The sequence below is a fragment of the Sciurus vulgaris genome (genome assembly GCF_902686455.1).
Source record: "Sciurus vulgaris genome assembly, chromosome: 5".
NCBI lineage: Eukaryota > Metazoa > Chordata > Mammalia > Rodentia > Sciuridae > Sciurus > Sciurus vulgaris.
In genome coordinates, this window is record NC_136465.1 from 156,298,365 (window position 1) to 156,325,694 (window position 27,330).

Sequence of the window (27,330 nt, forward strand, 5' to 3'; positions counted from 1 at the left end):
ATAGCAAATGCTCAGTGATGGATTAATGAATGACTACAGAAACCTAGATAGTGACAGTGAAAATTATTCATCAAGATACACTGTTAAGCCAGGTGCAGTGGTGCCCAGAGACTGGGGAGGCTGAGCCAGGAGGCTTGCAAGTTCTAGGCCAGCTTCAGCAACTTACTGTGGCCCTAAGAAACTTAGTGAGACCCTGTCTCAAAATAAAAATAAAAAGGGGTGGGGATGTGACTCGCTGTAAAGTGCCTCTGGGTTCCAATCTCAGTACCAAAACAAAAAACCAAACACTGCTAAGCAGGCCCACCCAGGATGCAGTGCAAATGCTTCTTTGTGAGTGGGAAAGAGCATTCGAATTCCTAACAAAATGTCAAAGGATGATGCTCATGAGGAAGTAAACTGTAAAAGTAAAACCAAAGAAAGAAAAATGGAATGGTGGAGGGAGGGCTTCCTTGCTTGTCTTTGAAGTTTGGGGAGCCTTTTGATCAGATGGAAGAACTCCATGATGCTGGGGTGGAAGGTCATGAAGTGTACAGAAGGTTCAAGAGACGAGTTGAAACTTCATGCTTATGGCCAGGGGAAGAAGTCATGGAAGATTTTGAACAGGATAGAACCAGGATGAGAGTCTTGTAAAAAGATTAATCTGGCTTTAGTGGACATAGTAGACCCTCAAATATTTGTTGTGTGAATGGATTCAGCTACAAAGCTGATCAGATTCTTTGGTGGAAAGAGTAGAAGGTTCAGAAGTTCAGACAGAAAGATGGCTCAGTAAGATGTGATAACCCCTAGTGTGCGCTTCACTGAGCAACAACAGCAGCTCTTTCAACCTTTTAAAATTATCAGAAAATTTAAATTTCCCCTTAAGAAAGAAGATTTTGTCAGGTAGGGTCAAACTTTGAAGGATCACAGGATCACAATTCACTATTTCATATATATATATACATATATATATATATAAATTTTTTTTTTTTTTTTTTGCTTGCCAAGAACCAATTTTCACCCCTTTGGGGTCCATATCAGCTCTGGAGAGATGAAGATGCATGCATTAGATGCTGTGAGGAACAGGCAAGCTGATATGAAATGCTTAAGGAGATATGAATCTGAGCTTTGATTTCATCTTGAATTCTTTACCTGTAAAATGAACTCCTGGTCCTAAGTTTGGCACTGCTTTCAGGAAATTTGCAATCCAGTAGAGCAGAAAGATGGACATTAAAAAGTGGACTCAATGCCAGGCATGATTAAGAGTTTATTCTCTTAAAAGAATAACACTCTAATGAAACATACTAATATCTTATTTAAATTACTTTTGTCAGATTTCCCCCAAAGCTCAAGCATCTTGGCCTTCCCAATAAGAGGTTGAAGCATAAAGCCAATGCCAGCCTCTCATTGCCCCAATCCCCCAATTGTTCCTATGGAGGCTACTGTAGACCTGGGGCACCTGGAACCCAGGTGGCGGAGACTGCACTGAGTCCCGACATCTGTTCCTGCATATGCACGCTCAAGAGCTCATGGGTGTTCTGTGCTGGCATTTTGCTTCCCCTACTGACCATGAGCATGACCTCTGCTCTCCATTTCCAGCTCCTGAGCTCTCTCCTGCTTTCCATGGTGTGTCTACACATTGCCGTTGTTTGTTTTCTCATCTGACCCTGTGCTTAACCTATAAATTGTGAGGGCAAGGACCAAAGCCATTTGTTTAGAAATTGGCCAAGCACATGGTTTCCTGACATGCATGCCTCCACATGGAAATGTACCTTGCCTTCTCCTTTTACCCCCTTTTCTCTGACTTCCATCCTGCAAAGCCCACTTCCCTCCAGGCCACCCTGATGATTCCATGGAGATGCAGTTCTTCCTTCCTCTTGGATACAGTGGTGGTCATGGTAGGTCCCCAACTAGATGGAAAGTTTTTGAAGACAAGATCACGTGTGCTAGGTGACACACCATAGCACTGGCTCAGCCCCTCAGGCACAGTGGCTGTGCTAACTAGAATGCTGTTGGCTACGAGTATCAAATACGAAGCTAAATCATCTTAAAAACAGGAAGTTTCTTAGTTCACCACTAGAAATTCAGAGGCAGGGCAGACTTCAGGATTGGTTCACCCAGCAGCTCGATGATGTGGAAGACCCAGATTCCCTGCTTGCCTCTGTGCTGCTCTGTCATCCCTCAATGCTTTGGGTCTGGCTGGTGGTTGACAGTTGTAGCTCTGTGTCTCCTCATTTAGGTCAAACAGGAGAGGGGAAGGATGATTTCCTGTGGCTCTCAGAGGGAAACGCTTTCTCAGAAGCCTCCGATAAATCTCTTCCATCTCACTGACCCAAATCGCCATCCCGGTCTTTTCCTTCTCCTTTTTGTGGTGCTGGGGATGGAGGTCAGCGGTACCCTATCACTAAGATCCATCCAAGGCTCTTTTTTATTTTGAGACAGGCCTTGCTAAATTGCCGAGGCTGCCCTCAAACTCCTGATCCTCCTGCCTCAGCCTCCTGAGTCACTGGGATTACAGGCGTGTGCCAGTGTGCTTATCTGTTCCAGCCCTTTCTTGACCTGAAGCACTAGGTAAAGGGAACATGATCACCGGTAGACTAATCAGGCCTACGGCTGAGCAGAAAGACGGTCCTCCAACTTTTCTTTTTTCTTTTTTTCTGGAGGGGAGGGGGCATATTTTCAATGTTGACATTTAATAAATTAGTACCCTTAACAGAAATAACCAAAATAGCAAAATGATCATACTATTTATGAGATAGCCATAGTGTTTAGTAAAAAGATATAAATCCACTGACCAGGCCCAGAAATAAGACAAGAGTTTAAAGTGGTATACTTATTGGATTTTATGTATGTGGTAGATAATGACCGTGAAACACACCAAATACACGTCTGTGCCCTGGAGTATCACTCAGACTGACGCTAGGCTTGGCATGTGTCTTGCTTTGGTCACCAGGACTTGTGCAAATATGATGCAAAAGCCTGGGAAGTCCTCGTGCTTTGGGGCTGGCCCTCTCTGGCTGCCCTGGGACATGAAGGAGCCCAGGTGAGCCCACTGGGGGCGGGAATCCTGACACCTCCGCCTCTTTTGCTGCAACTACTCAATCAGAAAGAGAAAGTGTGCTGAGTCCATCACATTTTCTAAAACATGTTAACATTTGTTGACTGAATCCTCTAGAAATGAAAAGCAACTACACTTAGACTAGCCTTTCTCTAGAGAGGTGTTACAAACTTTGTCACAAAAATCTAAAAATAGGGTCTGGGGGTGTAGCTCAGTGAGAGAACATGTGCTTTAATACACAAAGCTCTGGGTTTGATTCCCAGCACCTCCCCACCCCCTCCCCCCCAAAATAGACCTAAGAATAAAGCCACAACAATATCACTGAAACAGTTTATTCCATATTTACCTTGAAAATCTCTTGAAGATAGGTGATGTCAGTCACTAACAGAGTTGCATCAAATGTCTTGGTGCCCCAAAGGACCTCAGGGGTGGATGGAGTCCAGCACTCCCCAAACTGGAGTGAAGAGCAGTCATTTGCTGGGGTTTACTGGCTTGATGGCAGCTCGTGTATAAGCATGGTTAAACTTCATTTATGTGAAATATAAACATCTTTCATTTTTAGCAACAGCACCAAGAATAGCTGCGGTAGACCAGTAGTACCTCAGCACAATTTTTGCTTCCTCAACTGCAGTAGGCTGCAGTTTTCACTAAGATCTCCACCTTTCCTGTGGACAGGGACAATCTAAAGAGCCTACTGTGTTGCTGGGGAGATAGCTCAGTCCGTAGAGTGCTTGCCTTGCATGCACAAGGCCCTGGGTTCAATCCCCAGCACCGCAAAAAAAAAAAAAAAAGCAGAAAAAAAAATACAGATTTACAAATAAAGAGCCTACTGTGACCCACACTTGTGTGCACCATAGGCTGTACTCAGCTGGGCAAACTGGCAAGTGTGTCTGTCCTTTTCTTTCCCAGTCACAGTCCTCAGAACCAGGGTTTCAGACACCTGCACTTGGAGTGCTTTGCACACATTTGTACAGATGTGTGCAAAGTCACAGATCTTAGCCTTGGGATGTCAAGAGATCATCTGACAAATTCTTCGCCTAGACAATGACACTCAAGCCTCCTCTGTAGGTCCTTTATTTTCTTGAGAGGAAAACAGATTGGGTAACACATCCTGAGTCCCATCTGACCTTTGTCAATAGGACTCACTTTAATGATTACCGTTGGAGGGAGGGGGTTGGTCAACTCCACAGATTCTTTATCTGTGAAATGAGGAGTCATTTTGGCGGGGTCACTATCAACATGTGAATAGGTACTAATTTCAAACTTCAACTTTAGCATATGAGTGAACAGTTAAGAGATAAATGTAATGTTATTTGATAAATATGAAAGACAGTACAATAAGGGCCACCCAAATAGCAATCTTTATGTTCATTCCTTAACTCATTTCCATATAAAACTCCCTGTGGGTTTTTACCAACTCTGTACTTAATTGCTTAAAACCTATGGACTATTCTTTACTGTAATTCAACTAATAGAAGGAATAGCACCTTAAGAACAAATTACAACTTAAAATGGTTGTTTAGAAGGTCAAATGAAGAAGCACTTGTCATAATACAATCAGCTAAAGAAAGTCAACTAGCAGAGAGCTTGTGGAAATGAATAAAAAATAATAGTAAGATTCATCAATGAAGTTTTCTTTTTTTTTTTTTAAAAAAAATGCTATCAATCTGTTTTCAAATTTGAGTTCATCTAACACTAAGAGTTAAAACTAGACCCATTGCAACTGTAGCTATTCTTAAGAATAAGTAGCCTAATGATATTGTTAAGAAAGAAAGAAAAGTTCTGTAACCCGAGGATACCTGGAACATCTCAAGTCGTAGCAATAGGAACACACCACTGGACTTAGCATCTGTAATAGATGCTAAGCTTAGCCAGAGCAGGATCCAGAGGATCTGCAGTGTATAATGGGCTGATCTACCCAGGAAAGTTCCAATATGGTACTCTTTTGTGTTGAGCTAAGGGTCATCTGAACTGCTAAGTTCATCTGACAAAGTCATTAAAGATCCTCAGACTCTGGGATTTTAGTGGTCTTGTGTAGAGATTCCAGTGAAAAGGCTGTTGGAGAAACAGGTCTTGATTCTGGAATATGCTCCATTCTGTATTTCTCGATGTAGGGTACAGCTACTTCCCAAACCTGAGCAGCGAGGACAGAGGAAGTTGAAAGATCAATAACACTGTTTCCACCTGCTATTAGACATCAACATCTTCCGAAGTCAAAATATCCTGTATGCCTGACTAGCTGAGTGGCTGTCCACTTGCTTTATTTTGAGTCATTTGATACATGATCTATGTCAATAAGTTGCTGACTGTATTAAAGACTTTAAAAACACAAAGTCCAAAATGTTTCTAAAGTTTTGAAGGTGTTAAGCTGCTTTCTCTTCCAAAGCAAAACAAACAAGCAAAACAAATAGAACCTAGAAAATTCAGTGTGGCTATAGTCACGGATGGTTGCTCAAGGGTGCACCATGACTATGCGCTTTCTAACGAAGCCTTAAATGATAAAAGGCAGTTCACTGAATTTTCCCATGGCTCTATCTCTCTGTGCCTTTGACCATTGCTACTCAAATATGACCTGTGCCAGATCCCCATCAGTGTTACCTAAGACAGGTCAGAATCTCGTTGCTCCAAAATTACTGAATCTAAACATACATTTTTCACAAGATGCCCAGGAGATTCATGTACACATTCAAGTTTGAGAAGCACCACCTCAGATCCTGGCTTAGTTTCTTCTCCATCCACCAATCTCTTCTCTTTTAAGCATAACATCTTTTCAAATTAAGACCTAGTTTTTGGTTTGCAGCTGCTTTTTATCTAATTGCTGCTGACATCCAAGAAGTCTTTCCTACTCTCTGACCTTAGAAGATGTATTCTTTCAGAAGCTAGTTCCTCCTCTACCTTTCTCCCAGCACCAAAGTGGGTAGAGGGTGAGTGTCCCCCCTCACAGAGTACAAGGTGCACTTAGAAATGAGGGATCAAAGAGAAAATCTGTTTTCCAGGAGCAGAGTGACTGTTTTGGGAGGAATCAAGTGATTTTAGGGAACATGATACAAATTATTTGAAAAGTTTGATATTATATAACACAAGATGAATCAGCATGCTAGGAAACTGTCTCAATCATCCAATCAGCATGCTAGGAGACTGTCCCAGTCATCCAATCAGCATGCTAGGAGACTGTCTCAGTCATCCAATCAGCATGCTAGGAGACTGTCTCAATCATCCAATCAGCATGCTAGGAGAGTTTCTCAATCATCCACTCCTATGGTCAATGTAACCAGAGGAAAATAAGCAGCAAAGAAAACCTATAACCCGCCAGCAAGATGGGACAAGGCCGCACCCGAATACTAGATGGACTCAAAGCCCCTCTGAAGTAAGAACCTGGGACTTCGTTTCCCCCAGGTCTGTGAACCCTTGCACTTGGTGGGGTAGTTTGCCAACATCACCAGAAAGAGAAAGTACTTCTGAATGAAAAAAAGACATCTTGGGGAGGAGATGATGACCTATGAACCTTTCATCTAATTTTTCTCCCCACGAATACTGATCTCAAAACTCTGTTAAAAATTCATTTCAGCCTCCAAGCCTTAGGTAATCAATGTTTGTGTGCAACATGAGACACTGGAGGGATTATCCAATGGCTTCTGTGTGACCTTGCAAGTTGCCTGCATATCTTTGTGTTCACTTCCAAGGAATGCAGGACACAAAAGAACATGACAATGTTTCTCTACCTCCCCACTCTCACCTTGCTTTCTTATAACAACCAAAAACTAAGAAATAATCCAAGTAGCCAACTTGCCTTCTGCTCCAGGAGCAGCCTGTGTGCCGCTTCTATGTCTGGAGCCATGAAGCGATCTTTTATCCAGGGCCTGCAGAGGAAACCATATCGATCCATCAGCCAAATGTTTAGTGTTGCCAAGGTTCACAGCTCTGAAATGGTGTGACCTCCAGGAACCTGTTGACTTTACCTCACAACAGAGCGCACCAGGTCATAGACCTTCTCCAGTGGAGTGGTTGTTCTCAGGGGCCGTAGAAACTCTATACCCTGGCAGGCTGCAAGAAGCTCAATAGCCAGCACTAAAACAAAAATGCCAAGACAGTGACTGATTAAAGCCTGTGACTTCATGCTTGAAGAACAGAAATCACCCAACATCAACAGTCATCAATAGCCAACTAACAGGTGGCTGTTTCTTTGTCTATTGGTGGAAGGAAGTTACCTGGGTATCCATTATCATTTTAAACCTGCTTTTCTGACCCCGTGGAAGTATCTTTAATGGTGAGAGGGGGATAATTGAGACATTTACCTGGATAGATTGTGAGACACCCTAACTTACCTAGGAAGCTGCCCTTTCATAAACTCTACTCATGAAAACTGCCATTTCCTCCATTCATATCCTCTAACCAAGGTTTGTTAGCCAGGTTTGTGTCATGTGGGTAGGGAAGGAAGTCAGAAAGAATACCCATCCCTGATCCGGAGCCCCAGACCTATGAAGTCAATCTACAGTTCATCAAGATGCCTCACTTCTCCAGTTTCCAACCCCACATGTGTGTCATGAGGATACTGAGTTAGAAGATGTCAACTTTCTTCCAGGTCCAGTGAATTCTTTGTCCTGTCCCATTGTGACCTTTCTGTACTACTCAGAGTTCATAATGTGCTTTGTGAATTAGAAGACAAGAGGTCAAATGTTTTTAATATTCTCTTTGAGTTAACCACTTAAATGGTCTGATCAACTTCAAGCTTCTAAACTGTTTTCTTGGCAAATAATAATAGTTAATCTTGAATTATATTCAATTAAACTTCATAATTTAGACTATATCAAATGTAGAAAAATGTAGATTTCAAGATTCCAGGTTTATTGCGAGATATTCTTAGCTAAAAACATTTCATGAGTTTTTAGCTAAGAAAGAGCATATAAAGATTGTTTTATGGAAGAACATAAAGTTGGCAAGATAAATTAATATCTTGTTTCTCTATAAAGGAATTTTAGTTTTAACAAATTTGGGAGTCTTTACATTCAAAGACTTGAAATAAACATCATATAATCAGTTCTAGGGCAACCACAGACTCACTTGCTTATTAACTGATTCCTTCAAAACTTTGACAAAGGTCTATGTGCCAGGTGTTTCAAGCCAAAGAGAACAGCAAGATTAAACACAATCTGAAATTTACATGAAAGTGAACATAGGAAACAGTCGTCATTCATCATGATCAAAGAAGTTTAATAGGGAGTTGATGAGTGAGCAGAAATATTTTTCATCTAAAGTCACTTAGCAGATTGGAATAAATCATGGTATATTGCCTAATTGACAACCTCATTACCCAGTCCCCAACTTCACAGATATTACAGAGATGTGACTCCAATTACTTACTCTCATCTCACAGAGATTTCATTTTGAGCTAACTTCCACAGGAACACATATAGAATAGTCTTGTAAATGGAGGAGTGATAAATCACGAGGATGCAGTTTCATTTTTTTATAATCAGTATAGGGGAGTGGTTAAGACAGTGGACTTGAACCAACCACCAGGAATAAGTCCTAGCATTGGCATCCAAAGCTGTATAGTACATTATTTTAATCTCTGTTTTGGCTTCTTGATCTTGGCACAGTAGTAATACTTACAGGGTTATGGTGCAGATTAAATGAGTTCCAAGACTAAGTGCACACTGCAAATGTTTAATAAGTGTTAGTGATATGATGTTACCTTAAAAGAAGGGTGAGCTGATAATGTCAAAGATGAGAAAAAAACTGAGAAGAAAATATTTGCAAGATAAACATGAAACATCTCAGAAAAACAATAAGTCACACCTCTATAGCATTTTGCTATTCAAACCAAGCAGTTTTTCCTAAAGCCATTGATTAGGGCTTTAAAAAACATACACTTCATAGTTACAAACTCAAGGGGTTCAATTTGTCTTGACTTAGCTGGTTTTTTTTTTTTTTTTTTTATGATTGCCATTATTTTGAAATAAACTCATATCCTGTAGCCTACTGGTCACCTTCAACCCTCCAAAAATTTTTTTAAGCACAATAAAAATATTTAAGGAATCTTATATGATTCTTATATGATTATTTTCATATACCTGATCTTATATGATTATTTTCTTTATCTTAACAGTATAATTCATGTAAATTATATCCTAAGCAAATAAAGAACAGTTCTACTTATATTGCAAATGTGTTCTGTTTAGATATATTGCAAATACAATCTCAAGTTTTTAAAGTTTGAATTCTGTTTTCTCTGCCTTCAAGGCTAATTTATGCTTCTCTTGACTGTGTATCCCCTTCTCTCCTCCCGCCCAAGCTCTTGAAGCCATTTCCTTTCTCCAGTAGGCTATTTTCAAGTCCCTTTTCCCCCAGATGCAACCATCCCTCAAAGCTCTCTTCCTTTATTCTTCTGTTCTTACCTCCAGTAAGATAGCCTTCTGCTACCTCCATGCAGATAGCCCTGACCTTCACCATTGATCCCAGTTCTTACCTGGACTTTGGCACCTGTAGGCGGATGTCCTATAAGTGTCTCCATCCCAAAACAATTTATTTTATGCATATACCCCCTTCTTTCCCTTGCAAAACTAGTACCACTCCCACCTCCTCCCACATGCCCATTTGTTGGCCTTATGTGTTATTCAATTCTTAATCTCCTTTGGAGATGTCCTTTCTGGTCCCTTCAGACTAGATAAGATTCAATTATATTCCCCTACTACTCTATTCTTCAGTTAGAATTTTCTTAAGAGCTACAAAGAGTTGCCAAGTTGTCCAATGTTTGCTTCTGTCTAGACTTAAATTTTCAAGAGGGCAGGAGCCAAGTTCATCTCATTCACTGTATAACCCACTGTGCTCAATTGGTGGACACATGTCCACCCCAACCAGGTGGGCACGTTTTCTTCCCATGCTCCCACACTAGTTACCTGTACAATAAATAATCAGTGGGTGATAAATAGGTAAGTTCTTATCTTATACTTTTTATCTAGCACCAGTGGATTCCAAGTTTTATAGGTATTTATTAAATATCAGTAATCAAAACCAACTTAAGTAATGAGCATGCTTGTAATACAAATGGTCATTTTTCCCTCAATTGCACTTCCCTGATATAAATGGAGAGAACATTGGATGAGCTAGATCTATCATCTGGACCAGTGCCAACTTTATAGCCATGCAAACGTTTACATGGCAAGTCCATAGCAGGCCTTTTTTTTAAATGAGTTCCAGGCTCATTCAGGGATGTGACCCAAACAAAGATCCTGGCCCTAGTAGAGCTTGAATCTCACTGGGAAAGAGGAATAAACCTAAGTATAACAGAATTACTAATGCTCCATTAGAAAAAAGGAGAAAGGATGGCAGTTGCTGATGGGAAGGCATCTGAGATGAAAGCTAGGCAGCGACCTAGATGAAGAGAACCCCGTGAAGTCCAGGAGATCCAGGAAGGTGCAGAGGTAAGGATGTGCTCATTAACAGGTACAAGGACAAACTGGCTCCAGAGTAGAGCATGCGATAAAGAGAAGAGGCAGTGAGAGACAGAGTCAAATCAGCCTGCTTCATTAACCTCACAAAGGGCTGGATTTTGTTTTGAGCTCTAGGAAGTAATTGGCAAATTTTCAGCAGGGGCAGGGTAGGGTCTGAATTCTGTTTGTCAGAGCTCACCCTGTTTTGTCGCGTGTGCCGACTGCCAAAGAACAGTAGTGAAAACAAAGAGAGTAAATAGGAAGTGACGGGTTTGCTTTGGTATCTTTGGAAGGTAGGATTGATTTGCTGATGAAATGGAGAGAAGACATGAGGACAGATAAAGACAACTCTTCAAGCGTTTGGTCCAAGCAACATGGGCAATGGGGGAAGCGTCTGAAGAGTAAACATTCTAAAGGCACCATGGTAGATAATAACAAGTCCTGATGAAGATGTGGAAGAAGTTGGACCCTCAAACACTGCTGGTGGAAAAATACAAAGAACACAAACAATAAGTGGGCCAAGGAACTGGACAGACACTTTACAGAAGATGATATACAGGCGATTAGTAAATATATGAAAAAGTGTTCAACATCTCTAGTAATTAGAGAAATGCAAATTAAAACAACTCTGTTTTCATCTTACTCCAATTAGAATGGCTATCTCAAGAACACAAACAATAATAGATGTTGGCATGAATGTGGGGGAAAAGGCACACTTTTACACTGCTGGTGGAGTTGCAAATTGGTGCAGCCATTCTGGAAAGCAGTGTGGAGATTCCTCAGAAAACTTGGAATGAACCCACCTTTTGACCCAGTTATCCCACTCCTTGGCTTATACCTGAAGGACTTTAAATTAGCATACTATAGTGATGCAGCCACATCAATGTTTACAGCAGCTCAATTCACAATAGCTAGATTGTGGAACCAACCTAGATGCCCTTCAACAGATGAATGGATAAAGAAACTGTGGTATATATATAAAATGGACTATTATTCAGCCATAAAGAAAAATAAAATTATGACATTTGCAAATAAATGGATGGAATTGAAGAATATCATGCTAAGTGAAATAAACCAATCCCAAAAAATCAAAGGCTGAATATTTTCCCTGATAAGTAGATGATGACATATAATGAGGGTGGTGAGGTGGGGTTAAGAGAAGAATGGAGGAACTCTAGATTATGTAGAAAGAAATGAGAGGAAGGTGGGGTATGAAAAATGGTGGAATGAGACAGACATCATCACCCTATGTACAAGTATGATTACAAGAATGGTATGAATCTACATCATGCACAACCATAGAAATGAAAAAATGTACCCCATTTGTGTACAGTGAATCAAAATGTAGTCTGTAAAAATTAAAAAATAATTTTAAAAAACCAGCTGATGGGAATGTAACACAGTACCACCATTTTGGAACATACTGACTGTTCCTCAAAAAGATGAACACAGAATTAGCATCTGACCCAGCACTCTACTCTAGAAAACAGAGACATGTCCCTACAAAAACTTGTACAGGTTCACAGTTGCATTATTTATATGAGTCAAAAGGTAGAAACAATCCAGATGTTCCTTGACTGATGAAATGATAAACAAAATGTGACCTACCCATACAATTGAACATTATTTGACCTTAAATAGAAATGAAGTGTTCATACATGCTACAACTAACACATACATGCTACAACATAAATCAATCTTGAAAATATTAGGCTAAGTGAAAGAAGCCAGTCACAAACAACTGCATATTGTGTGATTCCATTGATACAAAATGTCAAGAATAAGTAAATCTATAGAGACAGAAATCATGTCAGTGGTTGCCTAGGATTAAAGGGAGTAGGGAGAATGGGAGGTGATAGAGGGTCTGGGGTTTCTCCTTGGGCTGACGAACGTGTTCTAAAATCGATTATGGTGATGGTTGCACAACTCTGTGAATACACTAAAATCCCTGAACTGTACCCTTGAAATTGGTGAATTGTAAGATATGTGAAAATATCTCAAAACAGTTCTTACTCCCTCCAAAAAAAGAATATTCAGTCTTTACATTTATCTTAAAATAGTTATATTCTTTGACCAGCCAATAGTATTTGTGCTGTCTCCAAGATGCAGCTTTGTCACACAAGTTGGACCTAAAACTTAGTGACTCTTTATAGTCAACTGCAATGTACAGGAAATACCTGGGACAAATGCCAGGTTCAAAGGGACATGACAAGGAAGCCAACAAGTAAATCCAGAATGTCAGTCTTCCAACAGGAAAACTAACCTGACTTTTCCATTAGGCAAGGGGGCGGGGGGGGGGGGGACGGGACGAGGGAGTGTTAAAAGAAGTTTAATGACGACCAAATTTAAAACATGGTTCTTGAATCTTGACTTGAGCAAACCCACTGTAAAGATATTGAGACCCTGGAGCTGGGAAATTTTGAATATGTATTTGGAGGTGACACCAAGACTTAACATTGAATGGTGTTGGATGTGATAATGGCATCTTGGTAGATAAGAAAGCATCATACTGAAGAGAGGAAGGATGAAGGAATAAAATGAAATGACACTGGGGATTGGCTCAAAAATAATTTGGGAAAAGTGAAAGAAAAGATGAAGCAATCGTGTTGACTGTTGGCCAAGGGTTCATGGTACTAGTCTCTCCAGTTCTGAATGTTTTTTTAAAAGTTTCATTTTTAAAAAATCCAAGGAACCAGTTGATCTTGGCATAGTTCCTTGGTTCTTAATTCTCAGCAAGCATCAGTCTCCTGGAAGACGCTTTAAACAGAAATTGATCCTGTCCTCTCTCTAGAGTTTCTGGTTCAGCTGGTCTGGGAGGGAATCTGAGAATCTGCCTTTCTAAGGAGTTTCCTGTTGTTGCTGCTGCTGCTACTGGTGAGGATTTTATAAGTATATTACCTTGCTCTACGTGCTCGATGACCCTGAGGGCCTTCCTGGCTGCCCACCCTCCCATGGAGACGTGGTCCTCCGTGGCAGCACTGGTAGAGAGCGAGTCCACAGATGAGGGGTGGCAAAGAGCCTTGTTCTCAGAAACTGCAAGAGACCAGTGCAAGTTATTGACATGTGGCTTCCCCCAAAGTCTTCAGAGCATGGAAGATGGTCTCCTCAAGCTCTTGGCCATGACCTGAGCACCAGATGGTACAAAGTTACTTTGGGAAAAGGAAACAAGTCAATTTTCTCCCAAAGTGAGATGGACTCTAAAGTTCTAGTGAGTTCTGAGGTAAGGCAGGGATGAAGCGTTTGAAACCCTCAGATTGATTGCAAGGCCAAACTGAAAACACTGGAAGCATTTAGTATGCCCTGGAGACTTGGAGAAAAAAGACATGAGAACAGGTTCAGTTAGTGGAGAACCACCTGCCTGCCTGTGTAAGCAGAAGCAACAAAATTAGAATTCAGGTGTGGTGTCTGAGGGCTGAGGCTGGACCTACTGGTCTTGTGCAAGAAGATTTAACAGTTTAGAATGCTCAGCATGACCTAAGTGAACATTCTGAGTTTAAGCAAGGGTTTGGTGATGGGCAGAGATATCTCTGGGAGGTGAGGGAAGCCTTCGCTGGGGCCGCTCAAACTTGATTGTGCACATTCAAGTCTCAGCAATCTTGCTATAATGCAAATACTGAGTTTGGGGTGGGTCCCGAAGTCCCAGGATTCCAATAAGCACCCAGGACTACACTTGAAGCTTCAGGGACCTAGTTTAAGGATCTTGAGTTCCAAAAGGGCAGGGTCCTCACCGAGGGCTGCAGCTGTGCAGTGGGCTATCATGAAACCAGAGTTCAGACCACCTTCAGCCACCAGGAAGGCAGGCAGCTCGCTGAGGGAGGGGTTACAGAGCCTTTCGATTCTTCTTTCACTAATTGCAGCAAGTTCATGGACACCAATGGCCAAATAGTCGAGGGCCTGAAAAAACTTAGCAGTTCAGTTGGCCTGTACTGGAATATGCATTCTGGGTTGGGTGTGATTTTAAAGAGCTTACTTTGGCTGGGTATTCACCGTGGAAATTTCCTCCGGAAATCGTCTCTCCCCGGCTGGCAAAGACCATCTTTGAAAACAGGTTAAGGTTGAAAGGAGCTTCAAGTGTAACTCCTGTCCTACCTGCTGATTTTTAACATTGAAGTGATAGTCCTTGTACAGATGTGGGGTAAAGGAAAAGAGACAGTCTTCCTGAAATCACGTTGACATAAAAGAGCACAAAAGAAAAAAAATTCAAGGTAAATTGGGTACACCCCCTGGGAGCCACAAAAACATGGAGTATGAAATTGTGTCTTCTCTTGAGGTCAGAGATTCCCAAGCACCATCATGTCCTAATCTGGTGATTAGTACTTGCACTCAAAAACTGCATAAGCTGAAACTTTGTTTGAAAGTAAATTCTGTATCTTCAGTGGCTACTGTGAGCTTGTGCCCCAAGGAAGCATCTGTTGAATGGAAGACAGGGCTGATGAGCAACCATCAGAATATCTGAAACAATCGATGCTGGAAATCTTTAATCGATAATCCTGTGCCAGTGTTCAACAACAGGTGGCAACCAATGGATCTTCCCAATCCATTCAAGTAAGAGGCAACATTAGACTCACTGAACAGTGTTACTCAGAGATAATTCCAGCCTTTCATAAACCAACAAGCATTCAGGCAAAGACAGATCCTCTTTCCAGGTTCCAAAGAGTTCATTTTCACCTATTGGACTAAAGAATACAATTGGCCCTTATACCCAATTCTGCATCTGAAGATTTAATTGATCTCAGTTTGGAAATATGTGGAAGGTTGGGGATATAGATCAATGGCAGAGCACTTGCCCAACATGCACCAAGCTCTGGGTTCAATCCTCCCTACTACCAAAGAATAACAATAAAAAATAAAGAAAAGAAAAATATTTGGAAAGAAGTTGTGTCTGTACTGAATGTGTACACACTTTTTTCTTGTCATTTTTCCCTAATAATACAGTACAATATTTATATTATATTAGGTATTGTAAGTAATCTAGAGATGTTTTGAAATGCATGTAAGGATGTGCATAGTTTATGTGCAAATACTATGTCATTATATAAAAGGAACTTGGGCATCTGCCGGTTTTGGTATCTACAGGTGGGTCCTAGAAACAGTTCCCTATAGAAACTGAGGGACAATTATTCACTACTTATTAACTGGGAACTTACTGTGTGTGAGAAACGTTCTGACCTTCAAAGAGCTGGTGTTGCATGTGTTACATTAAATTAGTCAAGTTTGGAGTGACTCTTTCTATGCATTCAACTGGAAACTGATTAGGCTTGGCCTCGAGTTGTTCTGAATTTGTCTGTTGGCTATTGAATTATAACAATTAGACTTTAATATCCAGCACTGTGTAATAGGTGTTCTAGATCTGAAATAGAAAATTGAGGAATAGCCAGGTGCAGTGGCGCACACCTGTAATCCCAGTGGTTTGGGAGGCTGAAACAGGCTCTTGAGTTCAAAGTCAGCCTCAGCAGCAGTGAAGCACTAAGCAATTCAGTGAGACCCTGACTCTAGATAAAATACAAAATAGGGCTGGGGATGTGGCTCAGTTGTTGAGTGTCCCTAAGTTCAACCTCTGGTATTAAAAAAAAAAAAAAAAAAGAGAGAGAGAGAGAGAAAGAAAGAAAAGAAAAGAAATGAAAATTGAGGAATATATTCTTTCAGGAGAACCCCAATTATGAGCCTATTGAAAATTCATAATGAAGCCTTTCACTGAGAAAATTAAAAACTTATCCCTTCCCCAAATCCAGCAATTCAATAATAATTTTTTCTTATCTTTTTAAAAACTCTATACAGTATCCTTTAAGGTCTAAATTATGTAAGTGTAGAATAGATACCTCTCCCCTATGCAAGAATGGATACATGAGATAAGATTCAGCAGAGTTCACGAACACTACTATTCCACTTTGGTAGCCGGGGGTGTGGGGGCTCTTTGAGGTGAGCTGAGAGATCCACAATCCCAAGGATTATTTAGTGTGGGTTTTAATTAACTGTGAAGCAATATAAGAGAGTCTAAAATACACATCCTAAGATAGTTTTGTCAGAAAACACACTAAAAATGCTCATGAGAAAACTTGCACAGGTATTGTGTAACCATCTGCTAACCCAGGCAATGAACTGCTTTCAGGGTGTTAACTCGGCATTTTCTCCAGCATTAAGTAGGAAGGCAGACATGGAGTGGGAAGAAGAGATTCCTAAGGGGTTGCCTGTCTTCAAAGGCAGTGTTGTCTTTGTCAATATTGCACCCCTGACAGATCACCTCATCTTCCAGAGAATGAAACCATCAGAACATCCCATAGCAAAATCCACATGACTTTGAGGTAAGCAATTCCTTTAAAGGAAAGAAGATCTATATCCTGGAGGAAAGGAAACATTCTTACTATTATTTGTACAAATATAGAAGCATTGACTTGAATCAAGTCTGAAATAAATACTTGGAGGGAGAAAGTCGTAAATCTTTAGTCATTTTGTGAGAATGTTGCCTTCTGTTTCATGCATCCTCACATCATTAGACCCCGCAAGGTTCACAGAAATGTAGGCCACGTGCTGCCTACCAGGCCTCTTCAATCATGTCTTCAATCATGTGATGTGGGTCTTCATCCTCCACCAACGACCTCACCAGTGGGTTGCAGGGAGAAAGCCTGTGAGAAACATCTTAGCCAATGCCGAAAATGCCTCCCTGAAGCTTTATGGGACATTGGTTTGCTTCTGTCACTTACTATTTCCAACCTGGAGAAAGTCCCTGAACCTCTGAGCCTCAGGGACCTATGAATTGAAATGATAGAACTGAAATCCTCTGAAAAATGACTGCTTAAGCAAATCCTAAAGTTACCACCTGGTATTCTATAAATGCAGATTAGCAGACATTCAAAAGATACAGGATTATCTGTTGCACTGTTCAGTTCTGTGGTGATGATGTCTTTCACAAACGCTATGGTGTCATTCACCACGCCATGGATCTGAAATACAATCAAAATAATATATAACAAATTAATTCCAGTAAGAATGCCAATATTCTTCTAAGATAACATCTTCAATTTTTCCCCAGAAAAGTGCTTCAAAGTTACAACCATGAAAATTACGCTTGGTTCATTTAGAATAGGATAAGGGCCTGGATAAATCTTCTGAGTTCTCACTGAAACAAATTAGAATAAATGCATTATAATATGAATTTACATCAGAACAATTGATTGCCAAACATCAGGGTGTAGGAGAAAGGATGTCAACTCCAGGCATAGAAGGTTTGGCTTTCAGGTAGGATGTGGGAGGATGTGGGAGGATGTGGTAGCACATGGGCAGGTTACTTAAGTTTATAATTGAAGCAGAAATGGAAAACAGATGATAAAACTCACCTTACAGCATGTGAGAAGTAAACAAGATAGGCAGGCAAACTCTTAGACGTGACTCACAGAGCTTATTGAGATGATGGCTTTTATCCAAAGAGGTTAAGTTTACGGAGCACAAGGTAATCACATTAAAAGATACTCACACATGAGGAGGCCACCCTGCACCAGCGCCTGCCATCTGGCTTCTTCCAGATGTCAAGGAAGTAAAGATCTAGCTGAGCTACCTCAGCCAAGGTACTTAAGTCTGTTCTAAGTTCTTACTGCCAAAGGGGACAAAGTACCTATCTCATAGGAAGATTAAACGGGAAAATTTAAGGAATTAACACATGGAAGACACTGATTGTGGTGCCTGTCACATAGAGTCAGCCGTCATTCTTAGACTATCAGAAAATCCTTAAACCAATTAGTTTGGCAATTCTTTCCTGTAAATATTTTTGTTCTATGTAATAAGCTAGCCAGAATGGGATTTGCTGAATAAAGGAAATGACAGTATTTACCCTAAGGAGGACTCAGTAGTATACTTTAGACTGGAACTTGGCACAAACTGACATATAATTTTTTGAAATGCCTTTTAATCTCTCAATCAAATCCTATGAATTAATATATCTGCAAAACAGGATGGCTAACACCAGCGCATCTCATCTGCATATTTTAAAGTTAAGACTCACATATTAATTTATGATAATTTACATAAGAGGCAGATAAGGTATAATCATGGACTGGAACTTGAATTTTGAAAGGTAGAATGAGACCCTCCCATGCACATGTTTAACCAGCTGGTTCAAGATTTATCTAACAAGGCAAACCAGTAAAAGTCTTTTAACTCTATTGAGTTGTTGTGCTTAATCAACAAAACAAGTTGTCTACTGGACTCTGAAAGCAGGTTAAGGAAAGCGATTCAGAAGAAACTGGTTTAGCACAGGAGCAGAATTTTTAATAACTGGAGAAATGAAGGCAGGTTGTACATAATTTTTCATACAGGTACTAAAAAAATTGGATTATAATTGGTCATGACATGGGTTTCTAACACTTTTGTTTCCATTTTGTCTGCTGAATTTGGGAAAAGAAAAGAAACTTGGTCAGGGGCCTTGCTTTCTCTCTTACCTGTGGACAGCAGCGCAAGGTGTATGCATCCTGAACACGGTCACAGAACCTGTGGCTCTCTGTGGAAGAGGGGGTAGGAGAAGGGAACTTCTTACCCATTCTTCCCGCAAGAACACCCAACCAAATAAGCTCACTCACATAAACATGCCCACACCTGCTATCTCTGAAGGGTGGTGATCTGAGTCCAACAGTGACCGAAACCGAAAAGCCACTTCGATTTGCCCCCGGTGAGGGCGGACAGCGTGGATGTCTAGAATTGAGGAAGGTGAAAAGATCTGAGAAATTCTGGTATTAGAATAAACTACTATCCATGGCTCAGGACCATTCAAGTTGCCACAGTCCTCAAAAGTCCCAAGAGTCCTTCCCGATGTTCAAAATTAGAAACCCAATTCCCAAAGAAAATTTTTTTCCTTATGGACTTTATTCTTTTGTACTTTAAATACTAGAGTGCAGGCTACATGTTGATCCCACTAAGAATTGAATGCAAGATATGCAAAAGAACTGGGCTAATGATAGCAGGGAGCTCGAATAGTGGGCTCATTTAACTAAGTCAGTTTTAGATAGTTTTCTGTCCTACTTCTTATATAGTAGGGGCTCTTTAAAATTGCTTTCTCAACTAGCTACTCCTATACTTTTTCTCTCCCAATTTTCTAATCGAGGTCAATCCTGATCCTACTCTAGTTTTAAAGTCCTGCAAACAGTTTCCTCAAACAATATCTAGTTTGACACATGCGCTGCGTGATCTGGGCAGGTCACTTAACTCCCAAGGTCAGTGTCTGTAAACATGGTCATTGCAAGAATCAAGTGTGGCCTAACTTAGTGGAAGCTTTGGCAGTACTGGGTGCACCATGGGCATCTGGGTTTTCCCTTTCTTCTCTGACCCCACAATTCCCATGCCTAAAGCCTGCCACCAGCTTGCCCCACCAGCTCTGTTGGATGAACCCCACTGAAGGGAAGAACTCACTGACCTGTATCAAAGGCTTTGGTAGTTCCCTTCAGCACCTCCAGGGTCAGGGCCGCCACGATGTCAGCCTGCCTGGCGATGGCACTGGCTCTCTCTACAGCTTCACAGCCCAGGGAGGTGATCATCTGTGTCCCATTGATGAGTGCCAGGCCCTTTGGGGAAGGAGAGAAAAGTTTTCTAGTGTATCTATTATAATGGACCTAAATAAAAATGGCTTTTGCTTTTGGAAGAGAAATATTAGTCAGTCGACTGAACTGTTTATCCATGTTTCTAAAGAGCGGGGCAGTAATGTTTTTTGAACCATTGAAGAATGTGTGCCATCGTATGTGAAATTGTTAGTACAAATCTGAGAAATGGAATTCCTGTTGAGTATCCCCATTCTCAAGACAGCCGTGTAGCTCTGGAGTATAGACAGCACATACAATCTTTTGACTCTATTATGCTGCATTTCTCTAGTTTCTCACTGTTGTAGAAGAGACATTCTAAAACCAAGCCTGGTCCAAGCCTTTTGGCTTACAGCATCTTAAGGAACCTGGGCTGAGAGCATGTCTTAGGAATCCCTAGAGAACTAGATTTGAAGTTTAGGAGAACCCAAAGCATTTGTGTCATGAAGAATCTTACATGCTCACAGAGGGGCTCTTTCTTCAGTGAGCAACATCCAACAGACACGTAAGTCACATTTGTTTCAGAGAATGTGAGGGTCCACTGACGATCGTGCACACGTAAAGACTTGCTAATGCAAACAAATTTCCCTTGAATCTCATTACCTCTTTTGGTTTCAGGACAACTGGTTTCAATCCATGAGCTTCCAAGACCTATAGATTGATTCAAAGTATGAAAATGATTATTAAGTGAAATGCCAGCCCATTTCTGATTTCATTTGGAATTCAATAAAAGGTCGTTAAGGTCAAAGGTCCACCTTATAAAAGAGTAGGCCTGCATGAATTGGCTCTGCTCATATTTTCTAGTTCTGTTCTTTAGTCTGAAGACAGACTTGTCTTTCAAATAATTTTTGTACTTAAACCAGGGATTCTGTCATTTACAGAATGAATTTTGGTTTCTAGGATCTTTGTGTTCATTTTATACCTTGTGACTCACTTTTATTGTTGCTGGCTCCAGACATACCTGCCCTAGGCTAAGTCTGGGCAGGTATATCTGTCTAGACCTATGTCTGTCCCTGCCTCTGAGCTTGACCTGAACCATCTCCCACTCTCATCTCTCTGTTCTCTATACCCTGGCAGAACTTGGCGCAGGGCTTGGGTGGTAAATGTGTGTGCATCCATGAAGAGGGGGTTATGGAATCCCCTCCACCAGATAGAGACAGAATCTTGCAGAAAAGAGGAAGAATAACCTTTACCTGAAACAAAAAAAGTAAAGAGAGTCACTAAGTAAGGTCACTCAAGGAAAGAAGGAAGAGGAAGTAGGAGAAAGATAGCATCAATACTACTTATCTAAGTCCCTTTCACGAGAAGATTTGAGTACCTATATGCCGGATTCTCTTTTCCGGGTGAGGCTGGGGCTGATGATAGAAAAACGGAGACAGACAAACTCAGGGGCAACAGCATGTGGCGTGCTCCCAGGATGTAGGAAATGCTCAGGGCACACTGGGATGAGATCAATGAGCTGCCAGGAAAGCAGCGAGGACGGGCACAAGGGACTTGAGGGGTAAGGAAAAGGCCCAGAGGAGCACAGAGGGAAGATTCTAGAGGACTTTCCAGAAGGAGAAATAGGAGTGAGGCAGGTGGAGGCCTGTGCTTGTGCTGGGCTCTGCCAAGTGCCCGCAAGCAACCTCGTGTCTGTGAGGGAGAACCCTGGGTAGGGGGGATTAGAGGGTCACGTGAAGAACAAGACCCCGGAAGCCACCTTAAGTTTACACTTTATCCTAAAGACAATGGGAGGCATTACCGGTTTTAAGCAGAATGTTCTTGGATTTGTGGTGTGAAGGTGGCCAGGGAAACCCTGTCCATGATCAAGATGAGGCAGGATGCAGGAAGGATGATCTAGAACCTGACCCCACATGAGGATCTAGCCCCTGAACTTCTTCCTCCTCCTTGACCCTCTGTCTCTTTCACTGTTAGGGGACCTCCCAGTAAATGGTACTTCAGGCTGCTCTGACTGAATTTGTTGATGGATGAGAAAACACTGAAGCTTTATTGAAAACACTTTTCTGATTAACCACCAGGGAGGGATTTGAAGGAGGTCACATAGTCAGTGCGATGGCCCACAGTTCTGCATTAGTAAAACCAGTTCCTAAAGACAACGGGGATAGTTTTAGACCTCCCCGAAATCACCAGAAGTATTATGGGTGCAGAGTCAATTCCTAGTTAACACTAACAGCTATAGTTTTTCAGCAAGGTGATCCCCAAACCGAGGAGGCTGACAGTTGGGTAGGGAAGCTAATGGCTTCAGCTGGTGTGACTTCTAAGCTTGAGTTGTCTCATCTATAACATAAGCATAGCCGTGACTCCCTCACTGGGCTGTCATAAGGATGAAGGGACAGAAAGCCCTCAAGAACACCCGGCATTCAGCCTAGGGAAGTTGCTGTGGATGGAAGTTGTTGTAAAGATCTTACATATTTAGCATCAGCCCAGCCACTCTTCGGAGACCACATCTTCCCTTCTCCAATTAGCCCAAGAGCAAGATGAGAGAGCGGGGCGAGGTCTCCGCTGGCACCAACAGTGCCTTTCTCTGGAACGTAGGAAAGGCAGGAGGCTGCAAGAGAGGTGGCCACCAGTGGCTTAAAGGGCACTTCCTTCACTCTGGTTATCCTGACCTTGCCAGGGAAGAACCCCTCCACCCCAGACTGAGTGTGGTGTCACCTTATGGCGTAAGGAAAGTCAATTCCTCAAGTATAGCTAGGGCTTAAGGAACAACCTAATGGAAGGTTCTGTCTAATCCTGAATTTTTGGGCAGACTTAAGGGGCATATTCTAGTCCTCAAGATGCCAAGTGCTGAGTGTGAAGGGTGCTGAAGGGTAGTTAAAGTTCACGGGAAGTACTGACACCCCTTCTGCTCCCCCAGCCCCTTCTAGCCCTCTTCCTTCTTGCAGACATTTTTGTCTTATTAACTGACCCCTCAGTCAATCAAGTCCATTGTGTGAGACATGCCCAGCCTCCATGGAAGGTTGGTCTGGGGCTTCATTCCCTTACCATTAAATGCTTCAATAACTTGTTTGAGGGTCTCCAGGGAAATGCCACTGTATCCTTTGGCTAAGACATTGATCCTTAAAGCCAAGAGCATCCGACACCTCTCAGGACTGAGTGGTTTCCCAACACCTGCAAAATAGAATTGACATTTTCCCCAAGAAAACCAAGGCCTTTCCTACCTCTCAGCTGCCTCCATGTCTTCAGTCTTTCCCCTCATCATTCCAGTTTCCTATTGCTCTCCGCAGCTGGCTGGTTGGCTCTCTCTGCTACCTGCCTTGCTTCTCGAAGCCTCAGCTTCCAGACAAAGGCAAAGCCTCAGATTTGCCTTCTCAACTTCCCTCCCTAGAATGCCTCAGTGAACCCCAGCCTCCCAAAAACATTTAGAATCGTGTTACCCAGCACCATCCCCCACCCCCAACCACATACACAGTGTTGAGATTCCTCAGTAGGAACTCGTCCTCAGCGTGATGGGCACTGAGTCTTGATAGACTTTGCCACTCATCTCACCCATCCTAACTCAATCCCTGAGTTCCCATCTTCCTCTCCTCTCCTGAATGCACCCCTGTCTCCGAAAGATGGGAAATGTGAGTGCCAACCCCACACCTCCACCTGGCCCATCCCTTTTTCTGAGGTTCAGCCTAAAAGCCATCTGATCTGCTGCCATCACTTTTCCTTCTTCCACTCTAGCACCTTGTCCTTGGAACACACTAACTGTTCACGGCTGTCACCAGATGACTCATACAGTGTTATGTTTTATTCAGGTAGCAAACAAGAACTTGGAGGCACCCCATGCGCTGCATAATTTACCTGAAGAATGGGAACGAACCAAATTGACCTGAAGCTCCCTGGAAAGAGAAAGTTAAAAACTGCTTTAGCTAGCGCCAGGTGAAAATGTGCCCCCAGCTGGGAAGACAAGGCAAGAAGAGTGACATCCTTGGAAGGGCAGTCAGATGCAATGAAAGAAACCAGCCACTCCATGCTTTCATGAACAATTAATATGCCAGTTAACCCAAGCCTCGCCCTGCTCATCTGTAAATTGGGGCAAACATCAGTGAGCTCCTTTGATGAAAAAAAAATTCAAAGATAGGGGTGATCGGAAGGTGAATGCACATGTGTTTCAAACTTACTGTAGTTTATTGATAGGAATGACAGTTCTGGCAAACTTCCCAAAACCCGTAGTAATGCCGTAAACAACTAGAATACAAAACCAGACATTATGCAATTAGATGCCAGAGGTTTTCTGGACTGTAAAAAGAATTTCATGACATAAAGAGAAAAATATACCAGTCTTCTCCTTTATGATGCTGTCTATGACTTCCCTGGATTTCTGTACCTTCTTTTCAGCAATTGGAGTGAGCTAGGAAAACGTTGGTCGGAACTGAGCATGTTGAAGGCTTCCACGTCAAGTCTTCAGTGGAAATGGCCCAAGGACGTCCTTCCCTCTCTCCCACCATACCTTTATTTTGTAGTGTCCCTTTCCCAAGTTGACCAGATCCTCTGTGGTCAGACTGTCCCCATCTAAGTCAATGTACTGTAAAAGAAGGGAATCTTAGTGGGTATGAACAGCTTAATTGCTCCAACCAAGAAGCCTCCAGGAGGATTGAACTTTGACACTCCAGAGATCTTTCTACTGCTGTGAAACACTAATGTTCTAATTTTAGAAGCAGCTTACTTAAGAAGAGGCTGGAGACCGGGTGGTGGAGCACACCTATAATCCCAGCTACTCTAGGGGCTGAGGCAGGATGATTGCAAGTTTGAGGCCAGCCTAGGCAACTGAGCCAGACCCTATTTCAAAATAAGATATAAAAAGGTGGAGATGTAGCTCAATGCCTAGCATGTGGACAGTCCTGGATTCAATCCTCAGTACTGCAAAGGAAAAAAGAAATAGAGACTGGAAAAGGAGAGTTTGAAATGCAAAAGCAAAGTAATGCATTTCCAAGCTCCCTTTCCCTAATACACAGAGCTGGGGAAAGCCCTAAGGGAAAGTGGTTTGCAGCCTACCTTTTCAGGCTCCCGGTATTTGCTGTATCTGAAACCAGGTAAAGGAAAAGACTGGGGAGCATGGAAAAGCCCCAGCCCCACTATGGCCCAGTAGCCCCCAGAGCTGAGCAAGATCCTGGAGGAAAGGATACAGGTAAACTCCTTCTGGCTGAGAGGGAATGAAGTCAGGGGACATTGCATCACCTTCTATGACTGAAACGACAAGCAAGAGAGAGAGCCCTTATGGCCCAAAACTTACAGCTGGGCTGCTGCTAAACCAAGAAAAGTCCATCAATTGCCCTTGGAGTCTATAGAAACAGCTGCTTTAAAACAACTTCCAGTGCTTTCAAGTGCTCTTAGCATCTTTACACCGGAGAGCAAAGGCAGAGAGCTAGAGATACAGGTGTTTAAATGAAAGTTCAAGATCTAATTGCCACCTCCTTCCTGGCTCCTGGCTGTGCTTTTAAATCTGAACCTCTGATTCTTCTGTGCCCCTGAGGTCCTGCCTGATGAGGTCTCTTCACCGGCAAAAGAACCTTCGAAATGATTTGTTAACTGCAAAGGGATTCAAACCTGCAGTCTTAAGTTCAAGTTTAGGCTTTGTCACTTCCAGATCCCTGACTGCAGGGTTACTGGCTGACTGACTTACTGGCTGTCAAAGGGGGACAAGAAGCCAACCTCTCTCACAGAGGCATGGCAGGTTGGCAGGTGTCTCCCCAGAGCCAAGAATCAACAAGTGCTCCTCTTCTTATCATCTCCCCTGAGATGGGGGTGACAAGAGAGCCTCCTTCCAGTCCTAGAAGGACAAAGTCCAGCTATCTGGCCATCAGTTTGCTCCCCTCCCCTCAGGCCACTCACCCACTTCCACGAACTCATTGTCCTCCAAGGCCACCTCCAGCAGGTCCTCATTGTCCAGCAGGCCCAGGCCCTTGCACCGGCGCACGAGGAATTGCACAGCGTCCACGGAGGCAAAGCCACCGTTGTCTGGCTTGTTCTTGATGTAGCGCCGCACGGCCTCACGGCCTAGCCAGCCCACCGTGAGCTGCGCGTCCCTGCAGGGCACCGCCAGCCACTCCCCGCGCACGTGCACCGTGTACCTGGGCATGGCTCTGCTCTCGCAGTCCTGTGACCCAGTGAGGCCGCTGCGACCTGAGAGTTTCTTCCCTGGAGTCGGCCTCGGGAGGGAGAGTTTTTATCCAGCTGCGACTGCTGGGGTGTGGTTGGCCAGCATGGGCTTTCAAAACACACCCCTTGCCTCGCCTTTACTCATTCATGAGCTGGACAAATATTTATTGAGGGCCCCAGGTATCCCTTTGGCTTTTTGAAACCAAGCTAGGGACAGGAAATGAAGATGTCGGCCACTGAGACTCTGCCCATCTGTAAGCCAGCCCTGTGGGCAGCGTCTCCCACCCTGGTGGTTTCAGCTCCTTTTGCCACCTTCTGCAAGTCCCCTCTGGTCAGGGTCCCCAGTTTCTCCCTTTCCCCTTGTCTCTTCACATTCTCCTACACCAAGGGCAGCTTATAAACACCATGTTCCTGTCTTTATCTGGAATTACTCAACTGTAAAATGCATCCTACTGGCCAATTGTGACACCCGGGAGTGTGGCAATCTTCATTCATTTGTTTATTCCACAAACACATATTGAGCAACTACTCCTTGCCACTGGTAAGTTCTTCTGAAGCTCTTGCTCCACAAAGGAAGACTGCGAAGGCCAGAGATCATTTTCACAAGCAAAGGTCATCTCCTGGACACATGAACCACCGTGGCTTGGAGGTCCATGACTTATTAGCCTGGAGCAAGTGAGGTATTAGCCTTCGTCTCCTTTGCAAGGGCAAAGAGACTAACTCCTCATTGCAGAATTTGCAGTATTTACCTAGGATCAAATCCTAGTTTGGGATATTCTAGCTGTTTAACCTCCAGGAAAGTTACTTGACTTCTCTGGGCCTCAGTTTCCTCACTGTAAACTGGTAATAAGGTGAGTGCTTGTCTCAAAGCGCCATTGGGAGGATGAAGTCAGTTTATGCATGTAAAACCTCTAGGGCAGCCCCTGGTGCTGGAAATGCTATGGACATATTTGTGATTACTGTCTTCTGGACTCATAATACTTCAGATGTGTTGTCAATGTTCTTTAGTCTCGGTAGCTGCATATCTCCAATTAAGTTTCTTTGCCACTGTAACTGCTCCCTGCATCTAATTCCTTACCCTTAGTATTGAGAAATTCTGTCAGTATGAAGGAATCAAAAAATGTGTGCACTACTTTAAATAAGTAGCACTTCGGTGGAAAAGGCAGTTAATAGAGATTTGATTATTGTAACAGAAAATTCTGAAAAGTGTGTTTCC

At 42.5% G+C, this 27,330-nt stretch overlaps 1 protein-coding gene across 2 annotated transcripts; it reads right to left on the bottom strand.

The window, feature by feature from the left end:
- Positions 1 to 4,376: 4,376 nt before the first annotated feature.
- Positions 4,377 to 26,496, bottom strand: HAL (histidine ammonia-lyase). Of its 2 annotated transcripts, XM_079141191.1 has the most exons (20): positions 25,848 to 26,496; positions 25,142 to 25,202; positions 25,011 to 25,038; positions 24,466 to 24,540; positions 24,294 to 24,366; positions 24,137 to 24,203; positions 23,817 to 23,854; positions 23,013 to 23,138; positions 22,436 to 22,575; positions 20,631 to 20,678; positions 19,868 to 20,015; positions 19,054 to 19,149; positions 18,900 to 18,958; positions 17,328 to 17,408; positions 14,438 to 14,503; positions 14,196 to 14,361; positions 13,366 to 13,500; positions 6,994 to 7,102; positions 6,825 to 6,894; positions 4,377 to 5,168 (listed from the first exon to the last, which is right to left on the bottom strand). In XM_079141191.1, the coding sequence occupies exons 1-20, from the start codon at positions 26,092 to 26,094 to the stop codon at positions 5,031 to 5,033; spliced, it is 1,971 nt and encodes a 656-aa protein (XP_078997317.1). In that variant the 5' UTR covers positions 26,095 to 26,496; the 3' UTR covers positions 4,377 to 5,030. The 2 variants fall into 2 exon arrangements, with proteins under 2 accessions (XP_078997317.1, XP_078997316.1); XM_079141190.1 differs by lacking the exons at positions 24,294 to 24,366; positions 24,466 to 24,540; positions 25,011 to 25,038; positions 25,142 to 25,202; positions 25,848 to 26,496 and having other exon boundaries at positions 23,817 to 23,850; positions 24,133 to 24,203.
- Between the last annotated feature and the right edge of the window lie 834 nt (positions 26,497 to 27,330).

Excerpts from the sequence above, each read along its gene's own strand:
- HAL (XM_079141191.1), bottom strand. The coding sequence starts at position 26,094 with ATGCCCAGGTACACGGTGCACGTGCGCGGGGAGTGGCTGGCGGTGCCC. Across the intron at positions 25,039-25,141 it reads CAGCCAGAAGGAGTTTACCT|ATACAGCAAATACCGGGAGC; the intron begins GTATCCTTTCCT and ends ACCTGGTTTCAG. Across the intron at positions 23,139-23,816 it reads GGTTCGTTCCCATTCTTCAG|GTGTTGGGAAACCACTCAGT; the intron begins GTAAATTATGCA and ends TCTATTTTGCAG.